Below are 17,532 nucleotides of genomic sequence, written 5' to 3'. Positions count from 1 at the left end.
GATGGGAATCAACTGCAATGAAGGTGAACAAAGTGCAGCAGCAATGACAAAAAAAAACGAAACAACGCTCGTAGTGGAGCGACCGCACACATACACATACATGGACATACACACGAATATACGCAACACAACACAGGACTATTACACGAGACAGAGACGGCCACTGAGCTTGGGAAGTTCTGTCATTTCCCAGGGCACTCTGGGTACCAGTGACGTCACAACAATACTCCCGCCATTCTCATCGCACTCGGCAGGGCATTTCCTATGGAAGAATTTCCTCCTACCAATGGATGCCAACTTATGGTTGTTTGTCCATGTTCTATCCTTTTTAAATGCTGAACGTCAAGAGCAAGGAAGCAGCACGTACCATATTTAAAGTCTTTCGTACGACTTGGCCGGGATTTGACCCACCCTCCTCCACAGATACCTCCCAGTCTCGGAGCGGATTTGGAAAAAGAGATTTAATATCCACCAGCAATTCAATAAAAAGGAAACATTCGAAAGGGTTAAGGTATGTGGAGCAGAAAGGGTTAAAACTCAAACAATTGATGGAGTAGGAGCAATGGATCTTGTATTATCCTTCAAACTCTCAATAAAACACGTTTCTCAAACAAAGTATAAATTGAGGGAAGGTTTGTTCGAATTACTCTGGGTAATCTTCCGAGGTCTCGGTCGTTTCAACTCACATTTTCTTTTGCCAAATCACCAAATGTTCATATCGCCTGAAAAGTGAGAATACCTGTAATCAGAGACTGATAGAAAATAACTAAAATAATGTTATCAACATAGAACTCTTTCAATTTCCTTAAATAGTACAATCTTTGGTTTGATTTACGCCAAAACATGATCATTCTTATTCCATTTCAGTTTGTCCTCGATCACTGGACCCAAGTACTTGTACCCAGATAACTGTACCTAGATCAATGTACTTATATCACTGTACCTATATCACTGTACCCAGGTAGCTGTACCCAGGTAGCTGTACCCGGATCAATGTACCCGGATCAATGTACCCGGATCACTGTACCCGGATCACTGTACCCAGGTGCCTGTACCCAGATACCTGTACGAGATAGCTGTACCTAGATACCTGTACGAGATAGCTGTACCCAGATACCTGTAACCAGATAGCTGCACCGAGATAGCTGTACCCAGACAGATTTACCCAGCCAGATACCTGTACTCAGATCACTGTATCTGGATATTTGTACACAGATACCTGTACCCAGATCACTGCACTCAGATACCTGTACCCAGATACCTGTACCCAGGTACCTATACCAAGACACCTGTACCCAGATCACTGTACCCGGATATTTGTACGCAGATACCTGTACCCGGATCACTGTACCCGGATCACTGTACCCAGGTACCTGTACCCAGGTACCTGTACCCGGCAGAAGTACCCGGCATTGCCGGGCGGGGGAGAGGAGGGGTTGAGGGGAGGGAAGGGGAACGGGGGGGGGGGGGGAGAAGGGTGGGGGAGGGGAGGGGGAAAAGGGAGGGGGAGGGGAGAAGGGTAGGGTGGAGGGGGAAGGGAGGGGGAGGAGGGAGGGGGGAAAAGGGAGGGGGAGGGGGAAAAGGGAGGGGGAGGGGGAAAATGGAGGGGGAGGGGAGAAGGGGAGGGGTATGGTGGAGGGGGTATGGTGGAGGGGGGGGGTGGGGACGGGGAAGGGGGAGGGAAGGGGATGGCCAGTCAACAATGACGTTGCAGTTCTCATGGTCGGAGAGCAGCACAACAATCGGACATAGTCCTGCATATTCGCAACAGCACGAAGCGAATTTTGGAGACTCACCGATCCTGTGACGTCCTCCAGTACCGGCGTTGCCGGGCGGGGGAAGGGAGACACGTACATTCCCAACCCGTACATTCGCCCTCTCGACTCAAGCTCACTCGGACAAAAGCCTCGCACAAATTACACCGTGAAGGCCCAATGGTCATGTCTATGCCACAAATCACGGGCGCACTGAATTGAAAATACTAGGGCATGCCCGTACTATATATATATCTAAAATTATATCCCCCATTCCCCCCCCCCCCCCCTCTATTTACATGAAATGGTTTGGTTCATGAAATGTTTTGGTCCATTCGCAACGCCAAAGCGAACGGCGAACGCTTTACATGAAATGGTTTGGTTCATGAAATGTTTTGGTCCATTCGCAACGCCAAAGCGAACGGCGAACGACTTGCGAGTACAGTGACAATCCCCCCCCCCCCCCCCCCTCTATTTACATGAAATGGTTTTAATTAGTTTTAAAACATAGTTTAACGCCAACATAGCGGCAACATAGTTTGCCAACGTGAAATAAATGAATACGCTCTCAAATGTGCCGTCCGAGGCAGAGTGTGTTCGCCACGTTCGGCACACGCGATAGCTCGCTGCTCTCTGATTGGTCGAATCGTTTTTTGGACATAGCTCGGTAAGTAATTGTCCGATTAATATGAAACCTTGAAAAGGCACATCCTCGGGTCCCCAGCAATATACCTGGCAAGTTTCAAGTATATCGGACCGGTAGTTGTCGAGAAACAGCGGTCGCATACACACACACAGACAGAGATTAGTGGAATTATAGATAGATATAGAACGCTCATACTCCGTGAAAAGTGAAGCCGCCGTGTCGCCATCTTGGTCAGCACAACTCGACCAACTCGCTTCGCGGATCTCGTTTTGTGTGCCAATAAACTGCTCCAATCGGTTATAGTCCTTGAGCCAGACCAAAAGTAATGCTCCGGCGGGGGGAGTAATTCTCATTATGATTTTCCATTAGAATTAGACCAATGTCTCAAGTGTCAGAAAAGGTGTGATGGACATCTGAGAACGGTAGCTTAGTGCCCGGATGGACGCCATCTTTGAAACCACCCAGCTCGAAAATGCCCATTTGGTGGGGTACATTGTTGCACGTGTATCTGGACTTCTATACTAGCTATCGATGTGCGGTTGACGACTAAATATACGTCCGATGTGTACCGTCTAAATAAAAAATAATATGAAGCATTTTGTTTTAGATTAATTATTATAAAAATCAATTATCGAAAAAAAATCATATATTTTTCAATATTTTATTATTAGACTTGTACTTTTTTTAGTGAAACAACACTGGTATGATTTTCCAAATTATGCATTGTGCTACACCGTTTATCTGTCTATAAAAATAACTCAAAAACTAAAACATATCATCCACCACGAGTTTACAACAAATAAATGTAAAGAGGCATAAAATGACTTAGGCCGCCGCTGGCATTATCTATTCTGACGATAACGCAAGTTAGGAATGTCGTACGGAGAGGATTTTAACACCATACGATATCTAATAAGCAGGCGGAAATTGTTACATAGGAAATCTGCACTTTGGTGGCCATCTTGGATTTCAAAATGGCTGCCAATTATATTAATTATTCATTACTAGAGTTTGGAAAGACGTATGAAGCTGATTTTAACACCATACGATGTATATTCCTAATAAGCAAGCGGAGGTATCATTGAACATGTCATGTTTTAGTCAAATAACACCGGTATGATCTTCCAAATTATACATTTTGCTAAACCGTTTATCTGTCTATAAAGATTTTCAGGCAATTTGGCCTGCATTATAATAGAGAACAACATATGCTATACAATATACAGTGCACACAAAGTTAATCATCAGAGTCGCCATCAGAGTCATTGGCATCCTGAGCCACGATAGCATCATCCTGCACCATGTTGGAGCATCCCTGCAGCTTACACACAACAGTGCACTTCAACCCATTCAGTATGCAGGAGCAATCTGACGGTCGACACGTCCTTCTGCATGTGCATGAGATGAGATTCAAGACGACATCTGGAGCTGGTAGACCCGCCATCCATCGGATTGTGAGCGAACCGCCATCATCGAGTTCCCAACCATGTCCTGCTGATGGTGTTGGGACGTCTGGTAGGTTTTCAAGGCTGCATCGCCAGATAGCCGCCTGATAGTTGGCCCTAAGCGTATGCTGCATCAAGGAGTCTTCACAAGGCGGCAATTGTCCAGATTCGATCTGGCCCTTCTTTGCACAGAACATGTGATAACGGAGCGAATTAACACCGACGATCTTCGTGTTCTTGGCGTACAGCTGACACGTGAAGGCCTGAATGCTATTGAAGACGTCTGTTGGTACATTCCACGAAGATCCCAGATCTGTGAATGCTTGAAGATACAGCTCATTCGCTTGCACAAGCTTCAAAGCCTTTATCTTTCCTTGGCTAGCCAGAGCACTCACAGTGTCACACCCGCTCCATGCATGAAGCCCTGGCAATGCACTGCAAACTCCAGACCCCAATACCGCAGCCAACTTTCCAACGTCGATCATTCTGACTCGAACCTTTGTTCCTCGTCTGATGAAGAGCTGACTATCGATGGTTCTGCTGAGATGAAGACTGATGATCAGAACGTCGGTGTCATCTGCCACTAAGATGATCGTCTTGTAGTGGGTAGCGGCGTGCTTTGCGTGGAGAAACATACGCGTGTCTGCTTCCTCATGGCTACATTCGAGTGCTTGCACCAACTTCCACCTATCGCGGGTCAGTACCAGACATTTTTCACCACAGGTGACATACAGTGTTCTGTTGCCTAGCTTTTCGCGATTTGTTTCATGTTTCCACGACTCCGCCAGAAACACAACCAGTTTCTCCTTTGTCTGGCTGCAAGCAAGGAGACGCCGCCAGTTCATGATTTTGTGTGCGGGTCTGATCTCGCTGAAACTGATGCCTTCATTTGAACCGCGGTTCACACGCTCAGCTGCTTTGATGGATTCTTCTGTGTATGTGTCAAAGACAACATCGATGCGCTCACTGCCTTGACCAGCGTGAAGCGCTGCAGCAAGGATGCGGTCAGATAGTTCTTCGAACGTGTCGTTCTCGCCATGCATCTTTTGTATGAGAGCCATCGCATCAATTATTGTTGCACTTCGCTTGTCAACGTTCTCGGCTGGTTCCACAAGACCTTCCATGTGTTTCGCAAGTGCAGCTTTGTTCGTTTTTTTCATTGACCCATCAACGTTTGCCAAAGACCATGGTAACGGCCCTAGTGGGTGACAAAGGACAAGTTGCATGTCGAGGTTCCTTGTCTTGGCGATGAGTATCATGGTGGCAAACAGTTGTCTGTCAGCTCTCAGGACGATCTCCTTGTTTGTGCCCTTCACAACTTTCTGCTTGATCTTACCAAAGGTCTTCAAGTTTAGCTTGTTCAATGTGTCATGAAAGCCTGTTCCCTCTTCAAGACGTTTCTGGAAGCTTTGATACGCCGCTTCCCCCTTTTGCAGGGTGTTGAGTAGGTCATTAGAAACGTCCTCCCTCGCAGCCGCTCCGGTAGATATACTGAGAAGACATGACGGATCATCGGCGAATGGATTGGTCCAGTCATTTTCCAGTAGATCACAGATAGCTGTGACGCCAGACTCATCACGTTTGATGCGAGAAGTAGACAAGTCAGGGTGCTTGGCGTGAGATGTGTCGCTGCCATTCACAAGGATAGTTTCTCGTAGTTGCCTCAGTGCAGTAGCCCGATTTTCTGCAGTTAGATAGTATCGTGACACAGCCCCTTGTCGAAGACTAAAACCTCGTGTTCCTCCAGCTGTTTGCGTATCTTTGTTTACTGTTTCTTCTGTTGTCTGATCAACAGCGATTCTGGCAAATGGATTCCCTGGTCTAAGCTGTACGGAGAAGTAGCCTTGATTGAAATGCCTGTACAACTCGGGGCATGTTTCGTGGAGTTGCGTCATCTGTGCATAGTACACTGGTAGATATCTAGCATAGTTCACCTTGTTCATTGCGAAACACCAAGGGATCACTCTTCTGACACAAGCCAAGTGAAGCATCCAGTCGCCTTCTCTATCCGCACGAATCAACCCCAGCAGGGTCTCTACCATATCAATATACATCATCCAGAAGCGAGCCAGGTCTCCATGTTTGGTTCGCAGAAAATGTAGGTATTTCCTGAACATGTCAAAGCTCTGTACACATGAATCATCATCGAGAGCAGCAGCGAGAGTCTCGTGGCAAACATCCTCCTTGATGCTGCGAATTTTGAGGTCAGTGCTTCGAATCTGGGGTTCCTTGTCAGGATGATTGCTTTCTATCCACACCTGGAAGCCCTTCCAAATGATGCGCATTAGTGCCTCGTACATCAACTTGTGGAGTCGCACAGCACGGTTGTATTGCTTGCCTTCCAGAACCCTGTTGATGGAACCTTCAGCGATTACTCCTGACTCAACAGCTACATCCCGAAGGCCTGCATCTCCAAACATTTTCCCAATGTTCGACATGAAGTTACAGATGGTATGGAAGTTCCCCATCATGAGCACGATTCTTCCATATCGATCGACATCTTTCCATGCTATTTCGGTCGCCTTAGCAAATAGTGCCTGGTCTAGCACCACCGGTATACGCTCAAGCTGAAGTGATGACATGATGTTCAGAGCTTCTCTGAGGATTTCTTGCACTGTTGCCATATCTGTGGCAGGCGCGTTTATAGTCGGCAGGTAGCCAACTACATCTTCCGTCACCTGAACACGATCTCTAGTCATGATGTTGAAACCAGTCCACGAACTGATTGTCTGGTCGCATGGTTCCAGCATGCGAGTCATAATCCATACGTGATTTCGGCGCTGCGCAAGGGATGTTGCGCCTGCAAGAGTGTCAGAAAGATCTGCAGGCTTGATTGCAGGTGGGCCCTCCCGTTTCCCACCGCTGTATATTGGAACTAAATCGCTGGATGACGGGATAGATCGCTTCTTATCTGCTTTGGATACTGCTGATGGAGGTTGGGGCGGCAAACACGACTGCGACTTCGGTTGGACGATGATACCGTTGACGCGATGCGATGTTCCGCCACCACTCAGCGATTCCTCTAGCCTGTCGATGTTATCGAATGCTAATACAGTCGGGACCGAAGGGTGCACATGTGACGGAAGTGGTACTGTATCTTTCTCCACACTTGCTAATTTGTCTATGCATAGCGCTGTCTCGATTTCTTCCAGAACTGTGTACGAACATCCGTGCCCGAGTCGATTCAATATTCTGATGACCTCTGTATTACCGGTGAGCGTTTTCATGACCCACGGAAGTAGGACATGCTTCGATGTTCTGATGGTACCCCGGTGTACAGCATTGATGATATCTTGAGCCATCGACCATACCAGTGTGTCGGCACGCGCAGAGCTACCCCCACTCCCGCAAATCAAAGTATGCAGAAATACACGAAGAGAATCTGGTATCTTCACGTAATCTGAAGTGAGTTCTGCTGGCTGAGGCGGCCAACGTTCATTGTAATGAGCATCTTTGATCTGGTGTCGCAGTGAAGTAGCTGCACGCACAATGTTACTTTCACCGTCCGTTCGTTCAAATGCTTTCACTTCTGCTTTCAGGTTTACGCACTCTGCAGCAATCTCTCGCTTTGTCAGATTATCGGGCATCAAGTATACACGGTGTTTCACATTGAAGAAGATGAGCGATTCTCCAAACTCTCTTTGTAATGTGCGCTGCAGATTCTTCTTGATGGAGTCACGAACATCAACTGAAAATGTATCTGAAGACAGGATATCTGTTGCAACATCAACTATTGGAACAATCCTCGGGTTCAAGAACAAGTCAGTGCGAATGAAATTGAATATACATCGTATCATTTCTTTTTTCTCGATATTATCTTCAGTCAGTTTCTACTTGAGGTTTTTGGGGCCGTGTGTAGTTTCTATAGCAGGAGAAGTGGTAGTGAGCCTCAGCTGCAACCATATCTCGTGTAGTCAATGCCAAAACTCTCTCATCATTGCGAGCTGTCGCAGCATCTCTTATTGTCTTATCTGCTCGAAGTTCAACAGCCAAGACAACTGTTTCACGGGTACGACTGCCTTTTATGAATTTTGAAGCACGCTGGCAAAAAATGCATTTATCATCGTAGACCGTTGAAGTTGATCCTGTCTCTTCCCGTGATGATCGCCGTCGCACCGCATCGCCAGTATCAACTGAAGAATTTCTAGCTGCATTGGTCAAAGTAGCTAGGTGGTTTTTGTGAGTGAAGTCTGATCTACAAGCCCTATGGTATAATATTGGAATATTAGGAAGTTCAACTGCGCCTTCTTGGACTAGCTTTAGAATTGGATAAAAGTTTCTAACTGCGGCTGCGTCACACAATGTCTTCCAAGAACTGTTGCCCGCTGCCTTGCTTAGTTCAGAGAGTGGCGACTTCTTGCTGCACAGGATGCACGTTCCGGACTCAGGTTCAATCTTCGCCCGTTTCGCCTCGACACCGGCCATCTCAGCTGAAAGAACAAAAAGACTGACGTTAGATTACTCCGATATCCGAAAAGCTCGCCAGCTTACATAGACATACTCATCCAAGTCAGTGAACATGTTAGATGGCGCCACAATACAACTCTATAATAGAGTTGTATGTGGCGCCATCTAACATGTTCACTTTTAGTTCTTAAGCCACCCACCCCCCCCCCCCCCCCCCCCTCAGAAATTAATCAGGTCACCGCAACAAATCTCAGACTGAGATATAGAATATAGAATATAGATATAGAATAGACTGACGTCACTTTCGGCACTGGGTTCTGTGGGTTGATTATCGGCGGGAAATTCCAACTGACATCGTTTCGGTTTGTGGAAAGTGCATGCCTTTTCATATATTTTTTATGTACACTCGTGGTGGATGATATGTTTTAGTTTTTGAGTTATTTTTATAGACAGATAAACGGTGTAGCACAATGCATAATTTGGAAAATCATACCAGTGTTGTGTCACTAAAAAAAGTACAAGTCTAATAATAAAATATTGAAAAATATATGATTTTTTTTCGATAATTGATTTTTATAATAATTAATCTAAAACAAAATGCTTCATATTATTTTTTATTTAGACGGTACACATCGGACGTATATTTAGTCGTCAACCGCACATCGATAGCTAGTATAGAAGTCCAGATACACGTGCAACAATGTACCCCACCAAATGGGCATTTTCGAGCTGGGTGGTTTCAAAGATGGCGTCCATCCGGGCACTAAGCTACCGTTCTCAGATGTCCATCACACCTTTTCTGACACTTGAGACATTGGTCTAATGGAAAATCATAATGAGAATTACTCCCCCCGCCGGAGCATTCACTTCAAAAAATGGCCGGTTGGCTCAAGGACTATTACGGAAGGGGTTGCGGAAAGACGTTTCACAGCTGTTTCAAAGACATTTAATTCATATCGCACAAAATCGATACAAAATACGATTGCATAAAAGGTGAAAAAACGTGTGACGTGTGACGGGATGGAACATCACGTGATCGCTCTGAGCGAATCAGTCTGGCGGCGGGAATGGAACATCACGTGATCGCTCTGAGCGAATCAGCGAGCTGCTCTGGAACCGGCTGAGATTAGCGGGTACTTCGCTGAAATGCGCTGAGGTAAATATGAATAAAAAATATGGATCATCAAATAATTTGAGTTCGGCCATGTTCGTCCCAGGCTCAATGGCCATGTCTATGCCAAATATCAAGCACGTAAGCTTCTCCGTTTAGGAGTCTATCGGTAACATTACACACACACACACACACACACGCACGCACGCACGCATGCACGCACGCACACACACACACACAAATTGTGTTTTATAGATATATATAGTGATGAAATATGAAGAAGAGGATTCGAATGAAACAGCCTTGAGAAGGGAATATAACGGGTTGTAGGAGAAAGGAGGGGTTTTGGTTTCGTATATGTCTTTTGTGAGCGAACGCTCGAGAAAGGTTTGACAGGGAATGAATTATTTGCTTGCTTATGGACAATGAAATGCTAGTATTAAAGCGCGGCGTTACGCGCGCTGCTTGAGAGCAAGGAGGAAGCGGACAAGCGGTAACTTATAAGCGTCTTTATTTCAGGAGCTCACTGTAACACTCGCGCGCTCCGGGCTGCGCGCCCGGTGTATATCATGAGGCCACGCCTACCCCTCGGGCGTGGCCACCGCCCACTTGGTGCGCGGAATGATGTCACCACGCCAGTGGGCTTTTGTGTCCGCCACACGTGCCCCCCCAGAATTCCCGCGCACCTGGAGGGCCAGTTTGCGGGGCAGACGAATGACCCGGCCGAAGCGCCCCCTGGCGATCGGCGGCGTCCGGGGTGCAGGGATGCCAGGTGGGATGCCCCTGGCTGCCCCTGGGATGGGTGCAGGACCGGGGGGCGGCGTGGCGGTGGGGCTGGGCGGTGCCGGGGGTCCGCCCGCAGGGGGGCGGCCCCGACGTGGGGGTCGGGCCACTGGCGGTGGATGGTCCACGTCGAGGTGGGCCGGCTTGAGGCGGTCTACCGAAACATGGTCAGGAGTACCGCCGATGTCCAGGGTGAAGTGCTTCGCCCTGGTCTCCAGCACGCGGAAAGGCCCGTCGTACGGGGGCCGCAGTGGTGTCCGGTGGGCATCGTGGCGGACGAAGACGTACTCCGCCGTGCGAAGCTCCGGGGCGACGTGCGTCGGTGGGTGCCCGTGGCATGCCGTTGGCACCGGGGCGAACCTCTGGGCGGTCTCTTGCAGAGCGGAGCGCTGCTGTGCCGCGGACCATGGTGCCGTGGAGTCGGGGAGGAACTCGCCCGGCACCCGCAGCGGTTGTCCAAAGACCAACTCCGCCGCGGATGCGCGCAGGTTCTCCTTGGGCGCCGTCCGGAGGCCCAGCAGGACCCAGGGGAGCCTGTCGACCCAGCCGCCATCGCGGAGGGTGGCCCGGAGCACGGCCTTCAATGAGCGGTGAAATCGCTCACACAGGCCGTTAGCCTGGGGGTGGTAGGCCGTGGTTCGGTGCAGCCGGACCCCGAGCCCCTGCGCGACCGCCCCCCAGAGCTCCGAGGTGAACTGGGGGCCGCGGTCGGACGAGATGTCTGAGGGGGCGCCAAACCGGGCGACCCAGGTGGCGATGAATGCCTGCGCGACATCGGCCGCCGTTGTCGACGCCAAGGGCACGGCCTCCGGCCACCGGGTGGTGCGGTCCACCATGGTGAGGACGTAGGTGAAACCCCGCGAGGGCGGCAGAGGTCCCACCAGGTCCACGTGGACGTGGTCAAACCGGCGTTCCGGCACCGTGAACGGGGCCAACGCGGCCTGGGTGTGCCGGTGCACCTTGGCGCGCTGGCACGCGAGGTACGTCCTGGCCCAGCCACGGACGGCCTTCCGGAGGCCATGCCAGACGAACTTGTCGGCGATCAGCCTTTGGGAGGCCCTCGCGCCCGGGTGGGACAGTCCGTGGATGGCGTCAAACACCTGGCGCTGCCAGCCCGCGGGCACGATGGGGCGAGGATGCCCGAGGGAGACGTCGCACAAGAGGGCCGCGCCCGCGCCGTCGAACGCCACCTCGGTGACGCGGAGGCCCGTGACGGCGGTCCGCAAGGCCTGGACGTCGGGGTCAGTGGCCTGGTCTGCTGCCATCCGGGCATAGTCGATGCCGAGGTGGACTGCGTGGGCGACGGCCCGGGAAAGGCAATCCGCCACCGGGTTGTCCTTCCCCGCGACGTGCTGGATGTCCGTCGTGTACTCGGACACGGCCGAGAGGTGACGCTGCTGCCGGGCCGACCACGGCTCGGTGACCTTGCCCATCGCGAAGATCAGCGGCTTGTGGTCGACGAAGGCAGTGAACGCACGGCCCTCGAGCAGATGGCGGAAGTGCCTGACCGCCAAGTGAAGCCCGAGCAACTCGCGGTCGAAGGTACTGTAACGGCGTTCGGGCGGGCGAAGCTGCCGGCTAAAGAACGCCAGCGGTTGCCAAGCTCCACGCACCCATTGCTCGTGCACCGCGCCCACCGCATAGTCCGGGGCATCGGTGGTGAGGGCGATCGGTGCATCGGGCGCCGGGTGCGCGAGCATTGTGGCGTTAGCCAAGGCGAGCTTCATGCCCGTGAACGCCGTGTCCATCTGCTCGGTCCAGGTAACGTCGCCTTTGCCCGGCTTACCTCGGAGAGCTTCGTGCAGGGGGCGCAGGAGCTGGGCGATACGGGGCAGGAACCGATGGTAAAAGTTCACCATGCCCAGGAACTCCTGCAGCCCTCTGATCGTGCGGGGGCGCGGAAACCCCTTCACCGCCTCCACCTTGGCCGGCAGGGGGACGGCTCCGTGCCTGGTGACACAGTGCCCCAGAAAATCGATTATGGTGGCGCCGAACCGGCACTTTGCGGGGTTCACAATCAGGCCATGCTGGCCCAGGCGTTCGAAGAGCGTGCGGAGGTGGCATAGGTGCTCTTCGCGGGACGCGCTGGCGACGAGGATATCGTCCAGGTAGACGTAGACAAAATCCAAGTCACGCAGGATGCTGTCCATCAGTCGCTGGAACGCCTGAGCCGCATTCTTCAGACCGAAGGGCATGCGCAGGAACTCGAAGAGTCCGAATGGCGTGATGACCGCCGTCTTCGGGACGTCCTCCGGCCTGACGGGGACCTGATGGTAGCCGCGTATGAGGTCCACCTTCGAGAAGAAGGACATGCCCGCCAAACGGGCGGAAAAGTCCTGAATGTGGGGGACGGGGTAGCGGTCGGGAGTCGTGGCGTCATTGAGACGGCGATAGTCCCCGCACGGTCGCCATCCCCCACCGGGCTTCGGCACGATGTGCAGCGGCGACGCCCAAGCGCTCTCTGAGCGCCGAACGATGCCGAGTCGCTCCAGGGTAGCGAACCCCGCTTTTGCCACCGCCAGCTTCGTCGGCTCGAGGCGGCGTGCCCAGGCGTAGACCGGTGGCCCGACGGTGGGGATGTGATGGGCCACCCCGTGCTTGACGGCCCCCGCCGAGAAGGTGGGCCGCGTGAGAGCTGGGAAGCCAGCGAGGAGGCGGGTGAATGCGTCCGCTGCCGGAAGCGTACAGACCAACGTGGCCGGAAGCGAACCGTTCGGCAAGCCGCTTGGCAAGCCGCTCGTTGAGCTGGGCAACGCACAAGCGAGCGAGCTGAACGTCTCGGCCTGGACAAGACGTCTGCGCTTGACATCGACCAGGAGCCCATTAGCGCACAGGAAGTCCGCGCCAAGCAGTGCCATGGGCACGTCGGCGGTGACGAACGTCCATCGGAAAACCTGCCCTCCGAACCGCATAGAGAGGCAGCGTTTTCCGTATGTACGGATGGGCGTCCCGTTCGCGGCAAGCAGTGTGGGGCCCCCACCTGCAGCGTGCTTGTCTGACGTGCCGGCGGGAACGACACTCACCTGCGCTCCCGTGTCGCACAGGTAACGGCGCCCGGAGAAGGTGTCCGTTATGAACAGCAGGCTGCTCGAATGGCCGGCGCTCATCGCCACTATTGAGCGCCGGCCCAGGCGTTTCCCGACCTGTTGAAGGAGCATGGCGGATGACACTGCCGAGCTTCGTGGCCGAACTTGGCGTGGAACCAGCACCAGGTGGTGGAGCTGGAGGAGCGCGGCTGGCTCCGCCAGGCCGGTGGAGTTGGCGGGTTTCCCCGTGGTGGCGGTTTTCGCCGTGGTGGCGGTTTTCGCCGCGGCGGTGGGCGGGGCGTGGCGGCGGTCATGAGGTGCGTATCAGCATGCTGCGTATGCTGTATAAGCTGATGCTGTGGATCAGCAGCATCAGCAGCAGCATCAGCAGCATCAGCCACGAGGGCCGTGACGGCCACGCCGACTCTCGCCCACGTGTCCGAAGCGGCGAAGTACTTGTCCGCCTCGGCTGCCAATGCTCGGGGTTCCGTTAGCCCGGTCCCGGCCAACGCGAGGCGAACCTGCGCTGGAAGTTGGCGACAGAAAAGCGCCCGGAATAGAGAACCGGGGGCTTCCTCGCCCAACAGTGACAACATATGGTCCATTCGGACCGACGGGCGCGTGTCACCGAGCTCGGGGAGATCCAGGAGGCGGTCGGTCCGTGCGTCGTCCGTGAGGCCGAACGTGGCTAGGAGTAGCCGCTTGAGTGCCTCGTACTTGTGGCCATCCGGTGGGTGGCAAAGGACGGACACAACTCGAGCGGCCGTGCCCGGCCCGAGGGAGGCGACGACGTGGCAATAGTGCGTGTCATCACCGGTGAGGCGCCGAAGCTGAAATTGGGCTTCGGCCTGGACGAACCAGACTTCGGCCTGAGCCTCCCAAAATTCGGGAAGTTTGATGAAGTTGGCCATGGCAATGGCGTCGTGTGTGGAAGGATCGCTCCGGCAGATCCAACGTCAAGGGGGTCACCAGTAAAGCGCGGCGTTACGCGCGCTGCTTGCGAGCAAGGAGGAAGCGGACAAGCGGTAACTTATAAGCGTCATTATTTCAGGAGCTCACTGTAACACTCGCGCGCTCCGGGCTGCGCGCCCGGTGTATATCATGAGGCCACGCCTACCCCTCGGGCGTGGCCACCGCCCACTTGGTGCGCGGAATGATGTCACCACGCCAGTGGGCTTTTGTGTCCGCCACAGTATAATCTTTGCTGTAGTTCCCATATTATTCCTTGTTCTGTGCGTATCGGGTATGTGGAGATAGATTTCAATAAAGCCTCATATCTGGGAAACGAGGTCTCGACTTGATTTCATAACAAATAATAATCCACCATTAGATCTAAAGAAACCAGAATAGGCGGAACAATGCAACCTTGCGGTGTGCCGAAACGAAAAAGCCGAACACCTTTTAAAAATTAAATTGTGGCCGATAAGGCTCGTGGAGAAGTTCTGACAAATTACACACACACATTTACATTACAAAAACACATTACAAATTCCTGCTCTAACCAGCAGAGGGCATTGCTGAACACATTACAAATTCCTGCTCTAACCAGCAGAGGGCATTGCTGAACACATTACAAATTCCTGCTCTAACCAGCAGAGGGCATTGCTGAACACATTACAAATTCCTGCTCTAACCAGCAGAGGGCATTGTATCAGCGGCACAGCCACGCCCTCGGCAAACGATGTCACCCCACAGCCTCATCCTGCATAGGAACGAATAGGATGAATGATGAATTTTGGGTGTTCAGGGTATTTTGGGTCTTCGGGGTCTTTTGGGTCTTTCGGGTGTTTTTGGGTCTTAAGGGTCTTTTGGTTCCTCTGGATCTTTTTGGGTTTTTGGGGTATTTTGGTTATTTGGGGGGTATTTAAGGGTCTTTGGGGTCTTCGGGGTGTTTTGGGTCTTCGGGGTCTTTCTGGGTATTCAGGGTCTTTTGGGTCTTCGTGGTCTTTTGGGTGTTAATTTGATTTGAAGAAGAAGACGACGTTTTGGTCGCATATATACAAACATAACCATATACGTTTGCTCTATTATAATAAGATTCTTCGTTGTACTCCAGTGTGCCGGGCAGGGAAATGGGGTGCTGGCTGTACGCAGCGCTGTACATGCAGGTTTGCCCTGGAAGATTGCGATGCCAAGACAGGACGGTGTCTCTGTGAAGCGGGTTACACAGGCCGCCATTGTGATCAGGGTGAGTCAAACTGAGCATCAGTATTTGATCCATTTTTATACCTCCTTTTGCTGAATGGTATGAATTAGTGCTAGGCGATAATCGCGATGGGATCATAATCGTACTTTACATTTACTAACTCGATAACAATAATGGAGATTTATTATCGTAATCACGATAATGGAGATTTGTTATCACGATAACGATAATGGAGATTTATTATCGCGATAACGATAATGGAGATTTATTATTGCGATAACGATAATGGAGATTTATTATCGCGATAACAATAATGGAGATTTATTATCGCGATAACGATAATGGAGATTTATTATCGCGATAACGATAATGGAGATTTATTATCGCGATAACAATAATGGAGATTTATTATTGCGATAACGATAATGGAGATTTATTATCGCGATAACGATAATGGAGATTTATTATCGCGATAACGATAATGGAGATTTATTATCGCGATAACGATAATGGAGATTTATTATCACGATAACGATAATGGAGATTTATTATCGCGATAACGATAATGGAGATTTATTATCACGATAACGATAATGGAGATTTATTATCGCGATAACGATAATGGAGATTTATTATCGTGATAACAATAATGGAGATAATGAATTGGGCCAATAACACCCAGCGCAGCCATGATGCATAAAACACCAATTGCTTTTAAATTCAGCCAATCACAACACTCAGTTTATTTTGGGCCAATCACAACCAGCGCAGCCGTGTTCCACTAAGACACCAATTGCTTTTAAATTCAGCCAATCACAGCACATTTATTTTGGGCCAATCACAACCAGCGCAGCCGTGTTCCACTAAGACACCAATTGCTTTTAAATTCAGCCAATCACAGCACTAGTTTATTTTGGGCCAATCACAACCAGCGCAGCCGTGTTCCACGAAGACACCAATTGCTTTTCAATTCAGCCAATAACAGCACTCAGTTTATTTTGGGCCAATCACAACCAGCGCAGCCGTGATCCACTAAGACACCAATTGCTTTTCAATTCAGCCAATCACAGCACTCAGTTTATTTTGGGCCAATCACAACCAGCGCAGCCGTGTTCCACTAAGACACCAATTGCTTTTCAATTCAGCCAATCACAGCACTCAGTTTATTTTGGGCCAATCACAACCAGCGCGGCCGTGATCCACTAAGACACCAATTGCTTTTCAATTCAGCCAATCACAGCACTCAGTTTATTTTGGGCCAATCACAACCAGCGCAGCCATGATCCACTAAGACACCAATTGCTTTTCAATTCAGCCAATCACAGCACTAGTTTATTTTGGGCCATTCACAACCAGCGCAGCTGTGTTCCACTAAGACACCAATTGCTTTTAAATTCAGCCAATCACAGCACTAGTTTATTTTGGGCCAATCACAACCAGCGCAGCCGTGTTCCACGAAGACACCAATTGCTTTTCAATTCAGCCAATCACAGCACTCAGTTTATTTTGGGCCAATCACAACCAGCGCAGCCGTGATCCACTAAGACACCAATTGCTTTTCAATTCAGCCAATCACAGCACTCAGTTTATTTTGGGCCAATCACAACCAGCGCAGCCGTGATCCACTAAGACACCAATTGCTTTTAAATTCAGCCAATCACAGCACTCAGTTTATTTTGGGCCAATCACAACCAGAGCAGCCGTGTTCCACTAAGACACCAATTGCTTTTCAATTCAGCCAATCACAGCACTCAGTTTATTTTGGGCCAATCACAACCAGCGCAGCCGTGATCCACTAAGACACCAATTGCTTTTAAATTCAGCCAATCACAGCACTCAGTTTATTTTGGGCCAATCACAACCAGCGCAGCCGTGATCCACTAAGACACCAATTGCTTTTCAATTCAGCCAATCACAGCACTCAGTTTATTTTGGGCCAATCACAACCAGCGCAGCCGTGATCCACTAAGACACCAATTGCTTTTAAATTCAGCCAATCACAGCACTAGTTTATTTTGGGCCAATCACAACCAGCGCAGCCGTGTTCCACGAAGACACCAATTGCTTTTCAATTCAGCCAATCACAGCACTCAGTTTATTTTGGGCCAATCACAACCAGCGCAGCCGTGATCCACTAAGACACTAATTGCTTTTCAATTCAGCCAATAACAGCACTCAGTTTATTTTGGGCCAATCACAACCAGCGCAGCCGTG

General features: G+C 50.8%; 1 protein-coding gene across 1 annotated transcript in view; it reads left to right on the top strand.

Annotated features, from left to right (window-relative positions):
• MEGF6 (multiple EGF like domains 6) overlaps positions 1–17,532 on the top strand; it is a 520,079-nt gene that overhangs the window by 440,842 nt on the left and 61,705 nt on the right. The window contains exons 18-20 of the mRNA XM_078781084.1: positions 962–1,045; positions 1,216–1,383; positions 15,229–15,360. Coding sequence (XP_078637210.1) covers positions 962–1,045; positions 1,216–1,383; positions 15,229–15,360 — 384 coding nt within the window. The remainder of the gene's footprint in view (positions 1–961; positions 1,046–1,215; positions 1,384–15,228; positions 15,361–17,532) is intronic.

This window comes from Myxine glutinosa, chromosome 6 (genome assembly GCF_964187855.1).
Source record: "Myxine glutinosa chromosome 6, kmMyxGlut1.1, whole genome shotgun sequence".
Lineage (NCBI taxonomy): Eukaryota > Metazoa > Chordata > Myxini > Myxiniformes > Myxinidae > Myxine > Myxine glutinosa.
The sequence above is the reverse complement of the archived record's forward strand: the minus strand, read 5'-3'. Positions and strand labels throughout refer to the sequence as shown.